At 42.0% G+C, this 25,606-nt stretch overlaps 1 protein-coding gene across 1 annotated transcript in view; it reads right to left on the bottom strand.

The window, feature by feature from the left end:
• The window catches only part of CFAP47 (cilia and flagella associated protein 47), a 2,697,962-nt gene that overhangs the window by 2,275,800 nt on the left and 396,556 nt on the right, over positions 1-25,606 (bottom strand). The window contains exon 26 of the mRNA XM_085622577.1: positions 23,418-23,627. Within this exon, the coding sequence (XP_085478703.1) occupies positions 23,418-23,627 (210 nt within the window). The remainder of the gene's footprint in view (positions 1-23,417; positions 23,628-25,606) is intronic.

Raw genomic sequence — 25,606 nt, 5'->3', positions numbered from 1 at the left:
TGATACTGCGTTAGCTGGACATCCAGGTGGGGAGAAAACAGTACAAACATGCCAACGTTGGTTTTGGTGGGAAGGGATGTCTAAAGACATATTTACTTATGTTACTTCTTGTCCAGTTTGTGCAAGACAGATATCGTCTCATTCAGCTCCTGCAGGACTACTACCACCTATAGCAGTTTCCGAAGTACCTTGGCACTCCATTAGTATGGATTTTATTACGGATCTTCTGCAGATACGAGGCTATAATACTATTCTTGTGGTAGTCGATATGTTCACTAAAATGGCCCACTTTATACCGCTGAAAAAATTACCCTCCTCTAAAGAGTTAGTTCAAGTGTTTCTGGAACAGATAGTCCGGTTACATGGCCTTCCCTCTGTAATAATTACAGACAGAGGGGCTCAATTTGTGTCTCGGTTTTGGCAGGGAATTTGTGGCGCTCTTGGAATAGATCATAGACTCTCTACTGCCTATCACCCACAAACAGACAGTCAAACTGAAAGAACTAATCAAACACTTGAGCAGTATGTACGATGTCTACTCGCCTCTATCACCTCTGATTGGGTTCATGCTCTTCCATTGGCTGAATTCGCATACAATAACACCACACATTCTTCTACTGGTTTCTCTCCCTTCTTCCTTTTACAGGCTCATCATCCTCGCATTCTACCCCTCCCATTACCTGCCACATTAGTGGATATCCCTGCTGTAAACATCCATCATACAGTTCTTTTAAACAATTGGAAGAGAGCAAAACATGAGTTATTAGTAGCGAAAGAAGCCATGAAGCAACAGGCAGATAAACATCGTAGTCCGACACCAGAATATAAAGTGGGAGACCAAGTTTGGTTGTCCACCAAGAATTTAAAACTAGAGGGTGCCAGAAAATTACAACCCCGATATGTCGGCCCTTACACTATTAAGAAGGTTATCACCCCTGTTACTTTAAAGTTAGAGTTACCCGAAGAACTACGCATCCACCCCGTATTCCACACTTCATTGCTCAAAAGGTATATTCCCTCTTCTGAACCTGAGATCCCTCCTCCACCTGTCTTAGTAAACGGAGAAACGGAATATGAAGTGAAAAGTATCCTTGACTCACGCAGATACAAGGGTAAACTACAATATTTAATAAACTGGGTAGGTTATTCACGTGAAGATAGATCATGGGAAGCAGCAGAAAATGTACATGCTCCGGTTTTAGTACGACGATTCCATGCCCTCCACCCCACAAAACCCCGTCCTGTGAAAAGACCTTTGGGAGGGAGAACTGTCACAGCTCAAGCCTCTTGTACCATCAAATGGCCCCACTGTTAGTCAGGGGTAGCAATGCCTGCTCTGCAGATATAGAGAACGTTTTGCGAGATTCCCTCGCCATGCTGAAGAAGGAGAGGAATTTATACACGTTCCCTTAAGGGGCTGAAGAAGGACAGGAATTTATACACGCTCCCTTAAGGGTATAAATGCAGGCCAGCAGATGGACCCAGTGCTTGGCTTCAGGAAACTTCACCCTTGAGACCACGCCCACTTCCTGTTCCTTCGTGGAGATCATCCTTGCTGTGGCTGAAACCTGTTTCTCTGTGGAGGTATTAAATCCTATTTCTTTTGGGCTGCCAATCCTTTGTGTTCCTTTTCTTTTGCCAGCTGGCACGCTACCGCTCCCTGATTCTTTTTGTGGATGGAGCATTTGCCTGTTATTGCGCAGTAGCGCTAAAGGCATTTAATGAGCAGCACCTATTTTTTTGTATTTATTTGTGCAGTGTGTGACTCTGCGGCCGTGTTTGAAGGTAATTCGCGGCTGCATTCAGATTGCTTTCGCGGCTGGGTCCTTTTTCTTGCTGCAACCACGGTCGCGTATATATCTAATGCGCGACCATGTTTAATACAGTAGCACCTCTCTGATTATTTTTTGGCTTAAGTGCCAATTCATGAACATTTCTGGCCCCAATATCAAGTGGCAACATTGGGCTGAATAAACGCCCCCGAAATAAAAGGCTTTTTGGGAAATTGAACCATACTCCAGCTTTTTTATTTTGTGCCAAAGTCCCTATGTTTGGAATTCTCCATATGTTCTCAGTAATAGACTGTGAATGCTCTTAAGAGGCCTACGAATTTGTAAAGTCAGACTTTTTGTGGAATTTACGCCTTTAAAACATGTTTGGACATTGAAAGCAAACCTTTGTGGATTTATCTGCCTCTTCTTCTTCGGATCTTCTGCGGACTGTGAAGGAAATAACTGATGTGCCTGATTTACCTTGTTCTTCGAATCACTCACAAAGTTCATAAGTTCCTTATCAAATATGGCTGGTAAGTGGAACGACTGTCTCTGCAGGACAGGCATAATATCCTTACGAAGTTTTTGAGATTTACATAAGGGGATAGAATTTCATTTGGGGCATTTCTTGTTTTCTCTCCTAGGACACTCATTTGAATTCACTTTCTTTGAACCTTTTGGGGATTCAGAAGAGGCTACCTGTGTTGGATATCCTTCCCCGCATCTCCCTGGGCTAGCCTTCCTGTATGAGAGAATCTTTTTTCCATATCAGGGGGCTGTCTTTGGGGAGTGTGGAGAGCTCTCTTCGTTCCCGTGGACTGGGCATCACTTCAGGTCAGTGGATCTGGCGACACGTGAGTCCCACAGCCGGCCTGCCCTCCATCGCAGTCGGCCTGAACTTTGGATGTACCCCGTTGTAACCCTATCAGATATCCTTGGTTGGCACTTTATGGATCTGAGCAGTATGCTTCCATTTAATCATCAAAAATTCTTACCACCGGTTCTACTTATTGGATGTTTATCATTTTATGTTTGTTTACTCATTACCATATTTTCTCGTGTTCTGACCCTGTGTGGAGTATTTTTATGGTGTATTCATTGTGTTACTGAGTGTGTGTGTTTCACAAATAGTTTATACATTGCCTCTTATGATAAGCTTCACGGCTCTGCCCCATGCTACCAGAGGGGGAGAACAGGTTATTTTTTAGTGTGTATCTAACTTACCCTGACTAAAGTGCTGGTTTCAGCTTTTACGGGTGCATACTCTGACAACCAGATACTCCAGTTCTAACAAACACATACGAGATGGAGTGAGCACAGAGGTCTCCAAACATTACCACCCTAAGCAAAATATTTTCAAGTCGGGCCCCCCTCCAAAACTTATTTTGGGCGGGGGTGGAAGGGTGAGGGGTGAGTGCAAGAGACAAGCTTATTATTCAAGGGGTACTTTTTTCTATAGCTCATAATCCACATTAAATATGAGACGTATAAAAGAGCAAATAGATCATTCAAAAACAGAAATTTACCAAAAAACACTACTCTCCATAAGTGGCATGTTTTCAGCCCCATAGACTCCTGGGACCCAATGCACCTACACCTGCTGCACTAATGACAGCTGCGGCCCAGAGTAGCAGGCAGTGTCCTACTTTCACCCCACTCCCACCATGCCAGGCCATCACTCTAATCTTGAAACAGATTAGCTGTTCCTTTCAGAATTAAATTAGCTCCACGTATTGTACACCACATTGCCCTCAAACTAATGCGATCAAGGAAAATGAACCTCCATGCCTCTTCTATAAAGTAAGGCCATCATAACTGTGATTTATTGGGTGCCTCACACTCTTGGGCCACGGGATCTTCTTCACTAATGAGAGCGACTACCTTGCGAAGTTGTCAATTCACTCTGCCCCTTGTTGAAAACATGGGCGTCCATCTTGCACCGATCCGAGCGGAACCATCCCTCTGAGGCTCAAGCTAAGTGTCTCTTCTGCTTCAATTTTCCCCTATCTTGGGCAATTGGCCGAAACCCAAACAAGCACTGGTGCAGAAATGGTTCACTGGTGCCTAATGTAAGAAAGAGGGATATTAAAAAAACACAAACACTAATTGGTAATTAGCCCCTCACATCCTAGCCCCATGACACTGCACGTACGGCAAAAATTATACCTACTTGTATGTGAACTGGGCATACCAAATCCAGCGTTAAAATAAGTATTTTAAAGATACAGTGAACATTGCAGAGCAATATACTATAGAAATGTACTAAAAGAGGCCGTTTTTGGGGGTTTCAGGTCATTTTGCACTAACTGTTAATTTTATTGAGTCTTAAAAACACATATTTTAATGCTTGATTTAATATAAAAGCAAAGAAAGAAAAAAATTCCTCCTTCAGAAATATTTAAAATGGCAGTCGTGACATCAGAAACATATTTAAAATGGCTATCGTAGTTGATTGTAGCAGGAGATATTTAAGACCTTAAATGCCCCAATGCCGCTTAATGTATGGGGGTATGTATTCCTAAATGGCATTATCAGGAAGAAGGTTTAAATGGGTAGGTAATAGAAGTGTCAGCAGTTCAGTGTGGCAGAAATGCTCCGGCTTCAAAGAGTTCTTTATCTAAAATGCCATATGCTGACATCTCACTAATGCGGTCTTGAAAATCCATTCAGCGTGGTGGATAACGAGCCGGTCCTTTGGCGAGCTAAATGCATCCTGAGGTTCTGGGAGCGACAGAACACAACAGGAAGGAGAGAAGGCTCAAATTAATTCCTGCAGTAGTTGTCTTACTGGGAAGCCATTACAACTCAACCGCAACAAATGAGAGAAAACGATTGAGGCGTTCGCAGCTAAGTGCAAACTTTCCCCAGTGCCTCATGTATCACTACCATAGAGCGTTTATTTGAGTGCCTGAGGCGTAACTCACCTGCGTAAGGGGTTGGAGGTTAACAGCTTCCTCGTGGGTCTGTCAGTATGAAAAGAAGCAAGTTGTAAAACTTTAAAGAGCAGAAATATTATTTTACTAAGTGTACTATAAATGGGCAGACACTGAGGTTCTTGCCACTCTTCTAAATACTGCTTTTTTGAATTTTTGTTTAATTTATTTATTTTAATTTCAGGCCTTTGTATAGCGGAGATCTAGTTTCTAGAAACCAGGAAAACCTTTAGGTAGAGTTTTTGGATTGTAGCAAGGGCATCTTGATCATGAGATGTTGTCCATAAAACAGGATGGGGTATAGGGTCCAGCTGATATTATTTTGCAGAGACCAGGATGCAATGGCTAACAGGGACACGCCACTGACAGAGTACTGACAGCGCAATCTACAGATGGATTGTTAGTTAACAAATTTACATTTTGGAGCACAGTGAGAAAGGGATTTACTCCCCCTTCCCTCCCTGGAAATGCTCTAAAAATGCCTTTGATATGAGTAAATGTGCATTGTCCTTATTGGGTGGGAAACTACCAACACCCACAAGCTTACGACTATATGGATGTTTATTTACATTTATAAGTGGTTTAGAATCCCAGCACTAACCCTAAACCTACCAATGTGGCAATTTTACCTTAGTGACAGAATTTTGAAATTCATAAAATTACACCTCTGAATTATGACTGGGGTTGGTGGATGCTTGCTGGGTGGAATGCCCCCAACCAGATGACACTTCCAATAGAAGAATTTTCTTTACGAAGGAAGCTAAAAAAGCTAGGGCTCCTGACGCAATACTTCCTGTCACGAAAAATGACCCATCAAAGTTGCTTCCAAATATGGCTCTCCACACGAAAGCAGCAGCCAGTACTTAGGTTACAGTTTAGGAAAGCCAAAACAACTAAGACTAAATAAACTTGATAATGGGCATGTTGCTTGTCCCAGCCACTTGAATCATCAACCCCTCCCTTCTTCATTTACTTCTATTTTTCCTCTTTTCTTTTCCCCTAACTTCGGTAGGCAAACGCCATGATACTGTTAAATGGCATTAAAACCTTAAATTAATATTACTATACAGATGCCAATCAATATAGTCAATTCATGTACAAATGTGGCAATTTGACTATAGTGACAAAATTATCTTATTCGTACATGTATCTTATGAATTTAAAATTACACCCCTCCTGATTCTGTAAATCAGTGAGACCACAACTATTAAATATAGCACCAAAAAGTCTCTTTTTTCCTAATGAATTTTTTCTTCCAGGCGATTCTTATTTCCTCGATAGACTTCCAAAGCAGTGTCAAGCAAATTGGACCATAGGAGCCTAGCAATCCTAGAAGAACTGCCATTTTAGCTAAAAAAGGATCTATATGAGTGAGCAAAGCATTCTTATGAACATCAAATTAGAAGTGGCTGATTGAACTCTAGTTTCTGAACCGTTCCTTTAAAAATCTCAATGCATGATACAATTGTTCAAACAAGTATCTGCTCTGGGATGATTTAGCATTTTGATGCTCCCAAAATATCCAACATGCAGATTAAGGACACGTCCCTGCCACACACCGCCATCTTTATTGCCTATAAATAGATTATAGACGGGAAGTGAAGCATGAAATAGGGTAGGGCCAGAAAACTCATTTATGTCAATAAAATATTAACATCAAGCCTTCTTTCAAAAGGGAAGACAAAATGGTCACTGGTAGGACCCTACCCTAAGGAGCAATAGTCCCCAATGACCATTAATGTCCAAATATGCAGGTACCTGCAAGCAAAGGTGAAGCAATAATTGTATGCATTGTCGACTGTGTTATAAAAGGCCTATCATCACAAACAGGTTTGTCTCAAGGCATCCTGGTAGGCAGAGATCCTGCCCAGTATATAAACGCCACAAACTGAAAGGCTGAGTCACTGTAGTACACAGGGTATCACAAAACAGTGAACTCCCAGCCTTTGGGGCATAAAGGAATACCTTGAACCATTTTATATGGCCATTTGTATGTGTGCATATGTGTTGCTCTTTGTGACTCACTAATGTATTTCAAGTTGTCAGTTTCAAGAGCCTTTAGATTCCTCATAGTATTATTTTCAATTGCATAAAACTCAATTGGGTAATTTTTCAATATCTTAATTTTGTGGCCCTATTCATTAGTGCAGTGCAAGGAATCTTCAGTACCGCCAAGATCCGTTTATGGAACACAGTGAATGACCATTTGATCCTCACTGTTATCAAATGCATGGCCTTGTGAGCCACCCTCAAAGACAAGTGTGCGGACAGTATGTGGGTATCCAAGGCAGTGACTATCACAGTGGATTCTCCTCCGCTCCACGTTCAATTATTATTATTTTATTTTTTGTATTGAGCTTGCAGTTGAACCCAGGTTTGGTTAGTGCAGCCCGGACTCCCTGAGGTCGAGGGATGAGGAGTGATGCCTGCATCTTAAGTGTGCATGACGACTAGGCTGGCCATCACGGGCCAGCCAAACCATCAAGCACACTTTGCATGTTCATCACAGGCTGTATTGTACAGCCTGGGTGGAGAACATGCCAGCCTCCCAATCCCCATCTGAGACCCGAACCACGGCCATTAGACCAATCACAACGCTGCATCGTGATTGGCTAGGGGATTCTTGGAAGCTGTGTGATTACTGCTGCGGAGAAGTGGACAGAGGAGAGGCGGCAGCTGGCGGGAGTCAGGTAAGTTATTTTTATTATTTTATCCCCCTACTTGTCCTCCCTCCCTGCCCCACCACCCCCGTTTGGTAGCAGCCACTACTGATAGTGCACCATTAACATCTCCCCCCCTTCCTTACCAAGTGTTACACTGAGGGAAAGGACCAGAGACCAGTCGTCTGTGGAAGCCAAACCTCACCTAAGGACAATCCAATCTTGTCAAGCACAATTATGTCTATTACTAGTAACAGGTGGATCGTGTTTAGAAAGCACTGGGGATGCCTGAGACAGCATACCATGCTAGGATAATAAGCGAAGGCATTGTTTTGCAAAAAACCGAACAATTTTCTTTCAACTGTCCCTCTTACTTGGGAGAGAAAAGGCAGTAGCTGAACAAGTTCCATGTACTGAGTGGAATTTGAAGGAGGCAGTAAGCCTTTAGTTTGCCTGTTGGAAAGGAAAGAAGTTGGACACCAGATTATGGATATTAAACATATTTTCTTTTTCGTAAGTGAAATACATTTTTGGGTGGTGCGTGCTCTAAACAAAATATTTTCAGGACGGGGTAAGATCTACTTTGTTCTTCTGACCCTTGGAAATGAAGGGTTTCAAAAGGCATGAAGAATTCGCAGACTCTACTAGTTGAAGGGAAGGTTACTAAAACAGCATTCCAGAGAAGTATCATTTAAATGCAAATATATGACTTCTTCATTTTTATTAACGTTTCTGGATATATCACTCAGGGATACGAGCAAAAAGGTAGCACGAGGTCAACAGAGAGCACGCAATTGGGTCCAGATGAGAATAACACCATAGTCTCGCAGGAATCCTCCAGTTCCATGACAGAGAGCTCGCTGCCCATTTCTGATATGTAAACACAACGCTGAGTGGTGAATCTCACAAAGAGTAGCACACAAGGGCTGTCAGAATAAAGAACATATATGAAACAGGCCTGAAATTGCAAGATCAGGTATCTGAACAACACAATTGCACTGGAAGGTCAAAATGGAATCATAGAAATATGAAAACGTGAAAAATAATCGATCTCTCCAACAAGTAGGCAACTAGATATGTGTCACAATTTCTCACATGCTTAACTAAACGCTGAGCTTGACATTTTGTGAGAGAAATAATATATATATTGCATTAACTGCCACATAAAGCTTGTAAGCACTAACACACAATTTTTAAGCACGGCTGGTCTGCTCCCATGCTCTGTTGTTCTTGCAAAAGGTTGACAAAGCTCTATGGTAATGCTGATGCATGGGCTTATTTGCAATGTGGCTCTATTTAACAGAATCTAAAAACATCCATTTATTTCCAATTGGAGTAAATACATATATGTGCTCCTAGAAGCACACTTAATGTGATAGAATGTGCTAGGCTGCTCAAATGCAGCTATCAGCTCTCAATTGCTTAAAGGCAGGCAAACATGTTTCTGCTGGCTAGGACCCATTAGCTGTTCTGCTGTTTGCATACTTATTTCCCTAATGCATACTTCCAAAGAAGGGAGAGGGAAGAGACAATAGTCATTAAGTGTATGACGTTCAGCAACATTTGCAGCCTGCTGGTAACCGGAAAGCTCAAACTCCAATCTCGAGCACAAAACTCCTGAGACCTGAATTGTTTTTCTCCGTAAAAATGGGATTTTGAAATCAATTTTATTTTAGACAAGACTTCTTTTTCACGCTATGAATTGAGCCTGTTCCTATCGTATAATTCAATATATATTTATTTTATGCAGTTTTCAAACTCTCCAGTTGGAAACTTCCAGGGTTTAAATGTTTCATTCATCCTGAAGTACAATGGTTTCGCTCATTCACCGGATTCTAAGTAGGCCTGGGCCAAAATTCCGTTCCGTTCGCGGAAATTGCGATAATTTGGCATTTTCGCGTTCCGCGGAAAGCGCAAAAATGTCAAAATTTCCGCATTCCGCAGCTTAGCGATAATTTGTTTCTTGCTCGAGCTGTAAAATAATACATTCTCGCGTGCGCGCGATCGCCTTACCTGAATCCCCACGTTCGCCGACAAGTTTTCCCGATCCGGTCGCGTTCTCCACGAGATGTTGGATTGTTGGTAGCCATTTGCGCTGTCTCGCGACAGTTCGCGCCCGCAGTAACGTCATGCGTCGCGCGATCAGGTCTTTCTTCTCGCGATCATGCACCGCAAGACAAGTGAAAACAAGATGGCCGCGCCCGCGAGCAACCGCATGGGTAAGTTGGCGAGCTGCGACCACGCAGAAAATACCGCGAACAGGCGGGAAAAAAACTTCTGCATCTTCGCGATATTTCCGCGTGTTTGCGGAGATTTTTAACATTTTCGCGATAATTTGCGAAAGTGAATTTCGCAAATTCCGCCCACCCCTAATTCTAAGCTGCCCCCTACGACATAATCTCCGAGGCAAATCAGCTAGATGGTTGTAAACCTATGAACGCACCGGCTGTAAAAGATAGCATCTAGAATTACTTCATGTGTTAAAGCAGCGCTATGAAGGTATTATCATTCATTAACTCATTACTTTTGTCATAAAACCCAAAACCCATCTTTATGCGATCAGTGGGAAATGTTACAATTTAACTTCTTTGTAAATATTCGAGGCCAATATGTCTCTGAAAAATGTTGAAATGTTTACACAGATAGGGCAGTGCGCGTGAGTTGGGCCAGCTGGAACTTTATGAAAGTCACCGATTGATAATTTCATTCATCACCAAATCCCTCAAAATGCTTATACATACGAAATCAAAATATTAAATCTTAGGTTAGAATTATCTTCAGCATAAACCAACAGACTGATAGAGTGATAGGTCCTGGAAAATGCCACAGACTGTCGAGATCAATGTCATCATGATGTAATAGGTCCTCAGTATATCAATATATGACACGAGAGAGGATGTCTGTATGATTGGGCAATGAATAGCGCTGCAGACGTAGGTACTAAGGGGCAGATTTACAAGCCCTGTGCGCCACTTTTGCGCAGCCGTTGCGTCACTTTTGTGACGTAGCGGCGGCGCAAAGCTAGCGCCATGTTGCGGCATATTTACAACGTGACGCATCTAGGGAGATGCGTCACGTTGTAAAGCCCTGCGCCACATTAAATCTGCGTCAGGTTTAATGTATGCAGGGTGGGCGTTACGTCGGAAAAACTCTCGGAAAAGTGACGCAGTGAAATCTACGAGATTTCACGCAGTCACTTTTCCGACACTGGTGCGTCAAATCCTTAAGCCTGCTTCAAGCAGGCGTAAGGCGTGACGCACCATGTTAGGGATAGGGCAGGTTGGAATAGTGCTGGAGTTGCGTCGCGCTTGCGACACAACTTCAGCACTGTGCCAACCTTACGCCGGCAGATGCGTCACGCATCTGCTTGTCCTTGCACCACGATGCCCTGCATTGTAAATGCGGAGAATTTGCAGTGGTGCAAGGGCAAACTTGCGTGACGCATCTTCCCTGGTGCATCCCTGCTGATTTGCAGGGATGCGCCAGGGAACGTAAATCTGCCCCTAAACGTAGAGAATGCACACGCACGTGTCGGAAGCAATGGCTATGACAGTATGGCTTGTGAGGCATTCAACACAATGCTTCAGGTGTAGCTCTGGCCACAGTGGGCATGCTTACATTTCAAAGACAACAGGCCAATAGGGTAGGGACCGATAACACATGGAGAAGGTGCAGAGGGGAGGGAAATCCTTAGTAAACTGACAGGTTTTTCCAACCAGACCCTATTGGGAGCTACAAAGAACCCAGAGCCAGGAGGCAAACCCTGATGCACCAGAAATCAAGGTAGATAAACAAGGTGACCTTGAGTGAAGAGGTAAGGAAAGTGGGGCAGGTTATTACACAAATTTAGACCATCAAAGGCATGCAGGGCCTGTTGATGCCTGTGGGGCTCTGCTTGCTGGTGATCGCAATGGGCCATACTGAAAATCCAGCTCACACTTTTTGGATGAATGTGCCACCTGGACAGCGATGTATGAAGTGCCTTCCGAGTATTTATGTGGATATTACTTTCCATTACCAAATGAGACGCATGGGTTGAAGTGCCTATCTCTGCAGCCCAATGATATTCATGAGCCCTCTCACCTGCACATTTTCATATACGAAAGGCAGTACTCTTGTCTGTTAGTACCAATATATGCTTCTCCTACAAATGAGGGCAAAAGCCATCTAACCCAAGCCTTGCAACTCATCAATATGCTCACAAGATATGTTTGTCTTGATTCCCCAGGCCAAATCCTAACAAAAATATAGTTTCTATACTGACCTAGGTTCTGCAATTCTAACAAGCCATGAAAGAGACCTCATTCTCATTCAAACCTGTAGTACTAAAAGCACAGGAAGTCATGAGATCTAAAAGTCTCAAAAACTGAAATGGTGTGTCATGTTTAGAATGAACACTGTTATCAGATACAGAAAAACTTTCTTCGTAACCTTACAATAATCTGAAGGTATAAGTTATGATTTTGGAAGTTTCAAAGAAAAGTCTAGATCTAACATAAGAAGGGTGTATTTATAAGCACAATAGAAATAGAAAGAGTTGGTAGGAAACATATCCCAGAAGCTAATTATTCAAATAAGAAACAAATCTGAGATCCTGAAATCAGGTCAGACATGAGAAGAGAGAAAGTCTTCATCTATGTTCCCAGGACCTGGAACAACTGTCACATCAGCATCAGAAGTGCACCTACCCCCCTGAAATGTAATAAGAAATTGGAGCTCCATCTCTTCAAAGAACACTATCAAATAACAACAGCAGCTCACACTACCCTACCTCCCTCCAAACTATACTGAATTGTATCCCTGGCGTTTACTTGTTTAGAGCTCCTTGGCTCCCCAGATAGGTCAACATTATTTAGGAACTACTACATTCCTTTAGGACCTTCAAATGAGAGTGCTGCTCTCCACACGCGAAGCCCCTTCTGTGATACAGCTCAATAGGGATGTGGAAGTAAGTATCTTCTATGTGGACAGAAACCATCCAACCACCCCCAACACTGTCCCTCAGAGCTTCTAGAATCTGAAAGAGAGACACAGTCCTAAAATCTTCTTTTAGTGTCTAGTTACAGACAGCTGCAAACGTTTGATATATCTGTAGGATTTTAGGTGTTAGGGCATATTCGTAGCAGAAGAGAATCACATCATAAGCCGAAGAACCAAGTCTGGGGTCTTAATTTCCTATTCTACATGCAAAAGTAGGTAAATCAAATTTTTACTGTTTGTTTAATAAAAAAAACATTTTGATGTATTAACAAGGAACCATCATGTTATTTAAAATAGGCTAGTTCTTGCATTATTCGTGGTCTCTAATATTCACAAATGTTAGGAGGACAGATGTGTAATTAGCACATACAAGTAATAGATTAGTGCAACCTGCCCCTGATATGGACCTATCCCCAATAAAGTCAATAAAACTAACTCACAGGAGCACTGACAATGCAACACAAATTCATTTTAAAATTACACAAAAAGAGCCCAATCTAGAATTTGATTATTGGTAGGCAAATTCAGAATTCACCAAGCATAACCCATCCTTATCTACCATTGTTTCCAAAGTGAACGTGGGCTTTTTTAAATCAAGCAATTGAATAAGATTCAACTTTAGTGAGCGTGAATAAGCCTAAGCAATCATGAGGCCAAAGTAATCCGCTTAATCAGATTCAAAGAATGTTACTACCGTATAAATGCTTTTTGGTAATTTTCCACTCAGTCAATATAGCACGGTGGCGTTTCAAGTATAAGCACCAATTGAGTTAAAAAACAAGTGTTAACGAAAACCTTTACTCAATGTCTAGTGCAGGACAAGTGCAAATAAGGTGCCTTATAGACTACTCGAAGGTCATTCAGATGACAAGAGGGTGCTTCAGTTAACAGGTTTTTTCTAGATTGTTAAATCATATTAGGGAAAAGTGCAACGACCTCAAGCAGAGACACTTTGATCATATTATTTGCAATATGATTTCAAACAAATAACTTTAGGGGAATTGCGCTGTTGTCAGCAAAAAATGAAAAATAAACTTGGGGATAAGGGTCAGCTCCAGCATAACACCCACCCGTGTATTTTGAATGGGTTGCTGAAGAACCAGCCAAACCTAGATGCAAATAACAAGAGCTAAATTTGATTATGTTAGTTAAATTCATGACATAGAGCCATTTGACCATACCCGTGCTCCTTAACTTCACCCACAATAACGATCTGCTAAGAGGATCAAAACAGTTGGCAAGATCTAAAAGGTATCAGCAGCCCCTCACCCCTGACTATTTTTAAAGCACCCTTATTTAATAAATATCAACAGTCACCCGTAGATCACCCAGGTTCCGAGTTTGTTGAAGCGCTTCTGCACTTCCATGTTAATTTGGCCCCATTGACTAGGTCTCCAGGAGCAGAATGACTTTGAAACTAGTCATAAGATTTCTCCAATCCACATCCTTAAGTTTTAGATGTGTGCTGGCAATGATCCTGCTGAACAGTGAGAGTTTGAAAAGGGATCCTCTGAGCCTTTCTTGAGCAGGAGATAGATATCAACCATGGACCTAAAGTATACGGTAATGCAGACAGCATGATTAAGCAATTGGTGGCAAGCATAACCTGGTGCTATTCCATGGAGAATATGTACCATCTCTCCATGGTTCTAGTTAATAAAAAGCTTTCACTTTACTTTTTCAGTTTTTAATGGCAAGCCTCCATTCCATCACCACAACTCTCCCTTACCTGGTTTTTAAAATGTTCTTTGCACCACCTAGGTTTGTGTGGCTGAAAGGTGAAGACTAGTCTTAAGCATCATCAGCCCTCTTCCTTCTCTCTCCTAATGAGGCGGCAACTGAAACTGTTGAACGCTTCAAGATGCTTCTTTTATTGGTTAACAAACATCAGTCTGCACTCATACCCTGCATAAAAGTATTTCAGTGATGCCAACAGAATCAAAGATTTAGCTGACTGAATCAACCCGTCAATCTTTCCAATGTGAGCTCCACTTTGCCTCCAACAAGGTGTTCACCGTCCAGTGGTACTTACACAAACTGCAATTACACATCAGATTAAAAACTATGTGGGCACGGCAAGGTCGCCTCGTCATATGTACTGAAATTCTGCACATAAATCTCACTGGATAATGTGTTATGATTATCCATTCTCTGGTCAGTTCATCCAATACCACTAATATTAAGGCCTCTGCTTGTTTGTCAGGCATGGGATAAACAGCTTTGTAGATATAATGGCAAAATCGTTATCTGAAACTGTTTCCACTGCTGGCAGCATCATCACATCTTCGAGGAAAATCTTATAATATGGTTGCCAGAACAGATATTCTTTTGCACTTTACGAAGTACTTTAATGTGGAAAAGTTGAAAATGTTCCACCAAAATGCTCCACATTCACTACCACAGAATCGTATAGGTATCTGGTAAAAGTTATATAGGATCATTTTCTATTAGTTAATACTTACTTAAAATAGCTTTGAAACTAGTAGGAATCAAAGCTGCCTCCTCCAAATTGTCTGCATCAGGTTTTTTGAGAGCCTCAGCAAAACGCAAATGAAATCAATGGTTTCATCTTTGCCCCTTTAAGTAGAAGTATGACCATTGACTTTCTGGTATAAGAGGTTTTTGGATAAAAATAAAAGAGGTTCTGGTTAGGTGGACAATGTATGAGGAACTATTATCCTGAGATTAGTGGGAGTCACATCATTCAGTACATTTTCAGCTATTCAGGTGATGTATCTTTTCTGCTAGCATCTGTGAGTGATGAATGACAAGAGCATATGCATCCTCTTCAGGCTTTGTATATTATTGCCTTTTGGCAGATAAGTTATCCCCAACCTCCTGCCCCAAAATTACCGTCATTGGTATTTTTTCATTTTGATACCAACAATCACTGGAACAGAAAACGAGTTCCCAGGCATGCCAAAGGTCTTGCAGAATTACAATGATTTCCTCCCGAGGGGGCTATTGGGGGAGAGGGTTGGGTCCTGGGAGGGGAACACACCCTCCCCACTGAAGTGTGCTCTTCGTAATATTGTTATATTACTTTGAGATAAGCGAGGAGGGAGGTCTGGTATTAGAACAACCTGAAGATCTGCTCAGAAATCCAGGGTCCCACATAAGGAGGTGGTACAAAGTTAAGGAGTGAGCTAAGTGACTTTCCCATCACGGGGTTAGGGTTTCATCCATGGTGCCATCACACAATGTCGTTCAGAGCCTGTCCCATTCCTACATGATTGGATATTTATCCACTCTATTTCCTCTCTGTGGAGGACCTTACTTTCTGCTGGAGACCACTGCAAAAATCACAGAGCATAAGATGCTACTGAAGGGGCCGCTGGAGACTTCCAACTCATAACTTCCCTTTAAGCCAGAAGAAGAGCGCAAAGCTCCCAAGTGGGTCAGACACAGACCTGTATAGTTGGCCAACACCCGAAAGAAATTAGGCCAGTACTCCATCAAGGACGAGCAATCCCATAGTATATGATACAAGGCCGCCGGTGTCCAGTGACAGTGCGGAAAGTAGGCTGAGGCACCTGGAAAAAATATTTGTATCCAGACTGGAGAAAGATATGCTCGGTGTATGGTTTCCATGCTCAACACCATGTTCAAGGTCACATACTGGAAATGTTTTTTAAGCATTTCTGGTAAGGGTGCTGGCAACAGTCCTATTTTCTTTATCCTAATTTCATAAAATGCATATTTCTGAGACCTAGCCTATTTCTCTTCTGCCTTTTGAGTGCCATTCATGCTGCAAGAAGGCACCAAACATGCCATGGCCATATTTGTTTTTTGTTTGCATAGAGCAGTACGCCTTCAAGCACTGTGCTTTTTACATTTCAAGCCGCATTAAGTTTTTAAGACCTTTGTTTTTTAAATACAAAATTGTACAAAGGTCGATGGCTGTAGAGCTGCGGTCAAAAATGTGTTATTTAGATGTGGCAGTAAGAATTGCTCAGTTGTCATATTCTGACAAACAGAGTTTTAATGATGGATTAAAGTGGGGGTGGGCGGGTTGATGGGCTCACCTGACCGGTTTTAAATTAATTTACACTTATTTATTTATTTTCTTAAAACTTATAATGCGCAACAGCTACCCGCAGTGGGTTTCCCGGCGCCAGGGATAGACTCAAGAAGGAAAGAGAACACAATACTATGTCAAAAACCAACTAAAGCAGCAAATCAGACTATAGAAAAAGCAGAGTCTTAAGTTTTTTTCGGAAACCGAAAAAATTGGCCTCCAATTTAAGGGCAATAGGCAATGTGTTCCAAAATTTGGGGCCTAAATGGGAAAGGGACCGACCACCCATTTTTACAAGTTTAAATCTTGGGACAACAAAATCGCCATTTGCAGAGGATCACAGAATGCGATTGGGTTTATAGATCTGGACAAGACTCTTTAAATATTTTGGGGCCGAGCCTTGTTTGATCTTAAAAAGGTAACAAAGGGCTTTAAATTTTATGCGGCTTGGGATTCTCAACCAATGCAAATCGCGAAGAGCCTGTGCAGCTGAGGATCTCCGTGGTAGCTTACACTGTAACTGTTTTATGTGTTTTTAGAATGTGTTATGAAGAATTGTCCAAATAAACTTGTTTTCTACCTACCATGCCTCCATGCAGAAGTTTTAGGAGATCAATTTCACATCACTGTCTTGCACTCATTGAACATTTTGAACCAGAAAGCTTCATTATAAGAGCAAGAAAAAAGGACAAGCCAGATAAAATTCATATTTGCACCACTGGTGTTGTAGTACATAGGTGAATATAACACCTAAAGCACTATGACAGAGTACTAATCTTCACGGATAACCAGCAGATGCCTCGAACATGTGACTGATAATTAATATGCAAAGATAACAGTATGCAGTCCAAAAAACATTTATTTTCGAATAATACCACTGGGTCGAATGGAAAAGCAAACCTTGAGACTTTTGCAAACTACTTTAATTCTTAGCTAAGTTTATATTGCAAAGACGTGGAGGATGATAGAACTGCCCAGCATTGACTTGTGGCAAGCGTTTGTTTTTTTGCAGAGTTTTATATAGCGCTAACTTGACCCGAATTCAATCAGGTATCAGAGCGCTTTACATAGCACCAGTTACGTTACATGAGGACACACATTCATTTTTTGTTAGACACGGGGAGATTAAGTGATTTGCCCAGAATCACAGGAAGTTCAGCGCAAGGCCGGACTGGGTACCAAAACCGGCAGTGGCAAAGGGCTCGGCCGCCCCCTCCCCTCCCCTCACGGGGGGTTTGGGGGTGCCGCCGAGCTCTTTGCCCGGGCCGGTGTTCGGATGATTTTGTTACAGGGCCGATTTTGCAGCTATGCTGCAAAAACGGCCCTATAACAAAAACGGCCCCCAGGGGCCCAAAACCGGCCCCCACCCATGCGGCGCACCGGGGGGATTGCCCGGTGCCCGCTACGGCCAGTCCGGCCCTGGTTCAGCGTCATTTCCGAGTCTCGAACCCAGTTCCCCAGGTCCGAGGTCGAGTGCCCTAGCCGTTAGGCCAACTCCTCTCCCCGTTCATGTGACGAAGCAACAATAAAAACTATCATGCAGGTAATAACTAACATGAAACTGCTACTACCACAAAAAAAAGTGTGTCGGGACATACTTGGACTTTAAAAAGAGCAAGAAAGATTCTTCTTGTACTGGTGACCTGATAACAGAACAAAACTAATGTATATCACGCTAAGGAGAGTGTGATAGACGCTAAGGGAGTAAGTAGTCAGTGGACAGGAGAGAAGAATTATGGCTGCTATGCTCAAACAGTTCGAAGTTCAGTGGTTTTTAGATTTTAAATCATAACAACATTTTCTTCAACTGAAAGTTTTCATGGTGATTTGAAAAATCCTTCTAATGAAAAGTTCTAGTTTTCTCACCTGAATGAAGAACCATTACTCCCTATTAATATGCATGTGAAGCCTTTTGATTTTTGCAATGATATACTATTCCCTTGGCCAAGGTATGAACATTAGGGGCGCTCAGCACCTGAAGAGCACTTAGACCTTCATCCATTTCCACTCGCCTCAGAATCCACTATGACTGCTTTCAGGCTTGCCCTGCGCCCAAGTCTCTTTCCTCCTCACTATGCACTTTGTACTGAGCGCAGGGAGGGGGCCTCTGATCTAGTCCTGTGCTCAGCCCATTCGGAGCCATAGATATCACAAAGACATTTTGAGGGCAGGCTATGCTCCTAGAGAAGCTCATCTAATTTTTGCTATGGTCAGATTGTACTCCAGCCGCCCGCACACCTCACACAATTTTCACATGACTTAGCATATGTTGATACTCCACAGATCCTCTTATCATATAATGGCCAGCTGCAACAAAATCTTCTTGCTGTGGCCAGCCAATCAGACTATTCAGGTCTGCAGGGAACCACCGACCATAAGATGTACAAATGGTGAAAATTCTCGCCTTGGCTAACCAACTTCTAATATTTTTATTTTTTCATTTTTCATCCCCTGATTGTCTGCAGATGAACACCTTCAACACTGAAAACACTAAGCCCTGCTACAACCCAAACAGAGATTTGTGCCATACCTGACATACTGTCTATGAATAAATAAACATCAGAAGTGTAGAAATGCAAGCTGTGGTTCTCTGTGCACTGACAAAGAAGAGAGGCTCTGCAGAGACTGGGGAATGACAGGAAGGCCCCACTCCACCACCGTTTAGTGCATAATCGAGCCACGCGTTCCTTCAGCCTACATCCCTACTTTTTCTATTCTATATGGAAAGGGTCAATTGGGTGTCACCCACCACAAATATCTCTTGGCTAGTGGGACCTACAAACTGCATTATTCTTTTTTTTAACAACTATGAAGACCACTTTTCTGAAGAATGAACATAATAACTATTATTATACTTCACATTTATTTCTAATTAAGAAGGGCCCTTCGGAAGAAACAAGGTGCATCATTTAAAACATAGCCTGTACTAGGTGAGGACACTAGGGAAACTGTTGGCCATATAAAAGTATAACACTAACAAAATGTGGTAAGTGCAGGAAGTGCAATAGAGTGTAAAATGTACCAATGATGTGCGTGCCATGCAGAATTCTAGACAAAGAAAAGTCCAATTACCTACAGTGCTTAATTTGTGCCGGTGCTTTCCGGTGCTTAGCACGGGCACTTATTTTTTAGGGCCGGGTCTACACGAGATGTCAGCTTACTACGTTCACATTTTCTCCACAGTGAAGAGCTGATCTTGCACGGTAAATTCATACCTGGGTTTCAGTGTTTCCTGATTGGGCTACATTTTTGCATAAAATATTTAAATATGGATGCAGCGGCTGCTCACCTAAAAATGAGACACGGACGGCGCGCATAAATAATGTGCCTGCATGGTGTTTCTACAGCAACTAGGTTTTCTAGCTGTGTACCCTCTTTAATTTCTTGATCCGCACAGTGTTGTGTTGTTTCTTACTTTATTTTGCAGAGATCTTTAAAAAGCACGCCGAGCCGAGAGTTAGGACTTTATAAATATAAAGAGAAAGTGAAACCAATGGTAATAGGGAATGAGGAGGACGAGTTTGCTTAAAACATGAATGCTGGAGATTGCAGTATTTGTGGCACAAGGATTTAAATTACTAAACGATAAATAAACCCCCTCATAATTGCAGTTAAGGTTTGAACTATGTCCAATAAAATAATTATATTACATTGTATTAAATAATAGTACAATATGCACATGTAGTAGACGAGAGTGAAATCGAGTATGTCAAAAATGTGTCTTGGAATCGGTTAATGAAATACAAGGCACATTTTATAAATTCTAATCACAATGAGGTTCACTTCAGGACATAGGCTTCAGAATGAAAAATCTCCGGCTTTAGTGTCAGGTGTAGTATAGTTACCAAGGAAGTGGTTTCCCTAGCAATACGAACCACGTTAAAAGTGTACCTCAAACTATTCTTGTGGCTTATTCACCACTTCTGAATTTTGGAATGGGGGCAGCAGGGTTGATCACGAACATCGGATCGAATGACCCTGCTTATTTTCACCATGCCGACCAGATTTGGATGACTTCTAATAACTTGAGAGACAGGACTCTCACCTTGGATTTTCTTTAACATCCCATTGCATTCTGTGATCTGTAATCGTGTTTTACTTTAATTATAAGTGCATGAGGGAGACACTCTCTTAGTTCAAGAGAGTGCACTTGCATCGTACAATCATCCTCATACTCAGGAGGACTTACCTGATTGCACCACCAACCTGATCACTAGACGAACCAACTTCATTTTACCCTGGCGTGCCTTACTCTGATCAACCATTACTTTAATTATACCCATTGTACTAAAATGAGATTACACAGTTTACTAAAACAAAAGCAAACGACTGGATTAGCCTTTCCCTAATGATGTAGATCCATTAAGTAAATACACAGCAGCGTCCCTTTGGATGGATTTTTAGCATAACCAGTAAAGTACCTTGGTTTCCATGGGTGACGTGGGGGTGATTTTTCCCTGCGATTAAGGCAAACAATCAATTGATCTGGCTATCAACTTTTGCTATATACAAAACCAGAGCGCACCACATCATGAGGATCATTGGTGTTTTTTTAACCAGCATTCCACAGATTCAAAGAGGGCATCAATATTCTTTACTAAAATGTTGTTATTGGCAAAACAATAAATAACTTTCCACCTCCATACCTGTGTATCAGCCCCTTCGTTACTTTGCCTGTCCATCCACTCTTGCCTATATGTCTTTCTTTGCCAGCTCAATTTTCCCCAACTTCTATTTTTTTCAACAGATGTACTCAATTTCCCTCTTTTTAGACCCTCGTTCTCTTTCTCCCATATGTCTCTAGCTCTCTCTTTTGCTTGCACTCTTCATAGCACTCGCTCTTACTTCATCCTTCTCATTAACTCGATTTCTTTCTCTTCTTCATGTTTGTCTCTCTCTTTCAGGGTCTGTCTTCTCTATCTCTTGTTCTCTATCTCTATTTGCATTCTATGCTTCCACCTTGTCCGCATCCACTCATTCGGTCTCTTTTTTTGCATTCCATTCCTTTCCTTTAATTCAGTTTCCCTCCCTCCATTTGGCTTCCTATTTTGCTTTTTGTTTTGCTAAACACATCTGTGTATCCTCTTACATTAGTTGTACTTTCAGGTCCCCTTTCTGGTACACATGCTGTTGAAGATCTTTCAGCAGCACTACACCTACAGGGTCAGAAACCCTTGGCCTACCCAGCAGTGTAGACGTTTTAAGGCATGGGCAAAGCGGGCTCGGGCACAGGGCCCCCAGCCTTTCAGGGGGCCCCCTGACAAAACCTGCTCTGTTCTGCAGAAAGTCTTGCCCTGATTACCTTGACTAATTCTGAAACAAATTGTTTTAAATACCATTTTTCTTTTTAATGTGGGTGATATGTGAGAGTTTATTACATTACGGACAAACTGTGTTAATGTTTCATATACATGTATATATTGTTCTTTTAGACCACCCATCACCTCTCAAATTAGAAATGGGAGGATGTCACAGAGATTATTTGCAGCAGTATTAGTGTGCTGCTGCTGCTGTGTTAAATATTGAAAACACAAGTCAATATCCCTAAATATTAGATGTAAACATGAAGCCTGCACTACTGGGCACTCATTGCATTTGCCGAAGGTTTGAAGCACTTGGCTAATATCAGTTGGCCGTATAATATGATTATGCCGGAGGTACTGGGCAAATATCAGCTGCCCATATATTGTACATATGTAAATGCTTTCACAACGTGCCATATATAATAGGCCAACAAAACAGAAGCCTGCACATGTGGACATTTCTGACTTGGGTTTGTGAGGTTTGCAGACCTTCATTGTATGCGCTGTAATGCTTAAGTTTTCTGCACATCTTAATTTTTATGCTGCGCATATACAAAGAGTCTGAATTGTATAGTTTAGGCATACATGTTACATACATTTTACATGAGCCTATGATATATGCACATTTTGGAAACCTGATATTTGCATATAATCGGAGGTTTTAGATGTCCATATTGGGCATATTATAGTACTGAATGATGTGCATAAATCAGTTACAGACAGTGCATATGCCAGAGAGGTGCATACTGTGCATCTAGCAGAGTCCAATATGTTCTTCATGTATTAGATGCCTTCATTGTGGGCTCGTACCTCCAGCTCTATGATATCATATATTCTTGGGTAACAAGATATACATATATCAGTGTAGTGTGAATTCCCCAAATTCTCAGAGCAAAATAATTGAGAAGTGGGTAAGGTGTGGTACTCTCTTCTATTAGTAGACTGGTCCTGGGCAGTTTAGGGTATTATTTGAAAATAAGCCTGGGAAGACACAAAACACAATAGAAGTAGATAGTAATGACAGCATTACTTTACAGTCAGGCCTTTCATGGTCAGAAAAAAGTTCATTATCTTTGGTTCCAAATGTTATGACATCCAGTCTCTTTTGTGGGTTTGCCTTGATTTTATTAACAACATGCTTTGCTGAAATTCAGCTCAGGTATTACATCTGCCTTTCAGTGCCAGTTCCAGTTGAGGATGTGGGTGGAGCAAATACAGTAAGTGGGTGGAGCCAGTAGAGGAAGTGGGTGGATCCGGGGGAAGGGACTGTGGCTTCCTACATAAATGTGAGCACCTGTTAATATCTTACAAATCAAGCACTGATTACCTAATAGCAACTTCACCTATTTTGCAGGCGGGTACCTGGTAGGTGGTTGAGCATACCGAGAGCACTTTACAACCTCATGCACATTTTACTCATTTAGGAAAAGGATGAAAGGACGATTCAGAGACACTGGGATTCTAAACTGTGGGCACTTGGTTACAGATATGTGTGCATCAATGAATTATTATCTTATCACAAAAGATTGCATGCAGTCCTGCCCATCTACTTCTAGAGAGAAAGCAATGGGTGGTCAGGGAGATGTGGTGAACTTTTTGCAGCACTAGCATTGGAGGAGCACTACGAGAAGTAATGCATATTATCGCATTAGAAAACAAATGTGGTTCTCAAACTTCTTAAAAGTTAAAACAACGAGTCCCCAGCTCACAACTTCAGCGCATCTCTCAACACAAGTAAAAGATCAGCGTACCTGTTCTTCTCTGTATCAACGAAGATGACATCCACGATGAAGGACACTGGTTTGAAGGATCTGAAGCTGATATGGCAGGTGAGTGGCGCACTTGTTCCCTCTGGTGATACCACAATATTTGGACCATTGGGGAAATGAGCAGAAAGGGCTTCAATCTGATCTCCATCTTCAAGTTCTAGCGCGGGCAATTCAACGAATAACAAGGAGTCACTGTATTAAAAATCAAGAAGGACAGTTACTTCACAGTGAAGCAAGGCACTACCAGCAACTTGCACATTTTTTATACGTTGACCTGCTCAAAAGAACAGGAACTGGCGGTCAGATGTGTTCCTAAAGATGCTGGGCTAAGTGAAGGTGTCAGAACAGATTTAAGTATTTTCAGACATCAAATTTACATGTGTTTTCTGTTATGACCACCTTGAAGACCTGGGACACACTCCTTGTGACATCTTGACTCTCTATTTTATCTCTTTTGCTATTATACTCCAACAGTGAGGGCTCATAGCCAATCTGAAGTGATACCAAAGGCTATACATAGATTGTGTAACATTACACAACTATACTGAGGCTAGGCAGAACAGTAAGTCAACAGATTCCAAAAAGGCAGCAAAGAAGTGTCATAAACATGCCTGCAGACGTTCGGAGATCAAGGCCATGAGAATCTGCAGTCATCATTATTGTACTTGAGTGGGTCACGACAAGAGGTACTACTTTTCTGAACATCTTGGTTCAGACGAAGACCCCGTTAAATCAGCCTACTTGAGTCAAAGTGTCATCATTCAAGATTTTGGGGGTGTTCACCAGGGGAATCACTACTCAGAGGCATGGACTAAGACATTCCCTCAGACTTTGAGCATTGCATTAATATTTAATACAGCCAAACTCCCTGTATTTTTAGAATATCTCTGATCTCATTTCTACTTCTTTCACAATTGTCGTTTCACAAAAGTTGTACTGCACGATCACCTTACACTTCGTTATGCAGCAACATTCTTTTGAGTTATGCTTCTTCTTTATGATAATGTCCTTAGACTGGAAAGAACCCAATTAAAACACTACTGCTGGCACATATTACTAAATAACTATACCTGCAGTTCTATCTGCTGATGAAAAAGTGAATTACCTAAAGTGACGCGCTTCCTGGTGGATACTTAATCTAACAGCAGATTTCTCGCTATTTGAATATCCCCAGGTGTCAGACTTGATTTAGAAGACTTTTCAGCATAGCCCTTGTGCATCAGTGGGTAGTATAGTGCAGCTCTGCATCATGCCCTCAGAAGCAGAGCCCCAAAAAATAATTATGTCAGCCAGTTTTAAGATCGAGAATTTAGGACCTTCATAGATGGAAAAAAGGCCATTCTACAGAACAGGGAAGTGGGAGGGCAGAAAGTAATCTGCATGTAGATACAGTATGCACAAGAAAGAGCATTACTGAAGGTAAGTAACTTTATCTTCGGTTGGATACTTCTAAGCGCAGATTCATCACCTTTGGAATAGATACCAAAGCAATACCTCCCAAGGTGGTGGGGTCTATGGAATGGCTAGACCAAAAAGTCTTGTCGTTCCAAATGTGCAAAATGCCTTTCCACCCATACCTGGCTGTCAAGGCAGTAGTGCTTTGCGAACATGTGCATGGATGCCCATGTTGTGGCCTGACAGATGTCCAGAACATGCACTCCCTGAACCAGCGCAATGATAGCGGCATTAGTACTAATGGAATGGGCTCTCAGTCCCTCCGAGAGCTGCTTCTAAGCCAGTTCTTAATGTGACTATCCACCTAGGCTAAGTCCTCTTTTGCAATGCCTTGCCTTCTTTTGCCCCAGAGAACCCAACAAAGTGTTGATCATCCACCACATGGTCTTTTTGGTGCAATCAATGTAAAAACCCAAAACGTTTTTAGGGTGGAAGGGATGTAGTCCCTACTCCTCTTCTGAGGGATGAGGTGGAGCAAAGATAGTCAAATGTGTGAAGGGCTGTCCAACATGGAAAGGAAGCACCTCTGTTGGCAAAAAGGCTTCTCTAGTCTTCTGCACCAGTTTGTCCAGTAAGAAGGTGGCACATAGCGGTCTGGAAGAGCCTGAAGCTCACTACCATAACCAGCTTAAGTTATCGCGATGAGAAAGACAGTCTTCAGAGTCAGGAGATGTACAGGGAAACTGTGTATCAGCTCAAAAGGCAAGCACTTAAGA

This window comes from Triturus cristatus, chromosome 8 (assembly GCF_964204655.1).
Source record: "Triturus cristatus chromosome 8, aTriCri1.1, whole genome shotgun sequence".
NCBI lineage: Eukaryota > Metazoa > Chordata > Amphibia > Caudata > Salamandridae > Triturus > Triturus cristatus.
The sequence above is the reverse complement of the archived record's forward strand: the minus strand, read 5'-3'. Positions and strand labels throughout refer to the sequence as shown.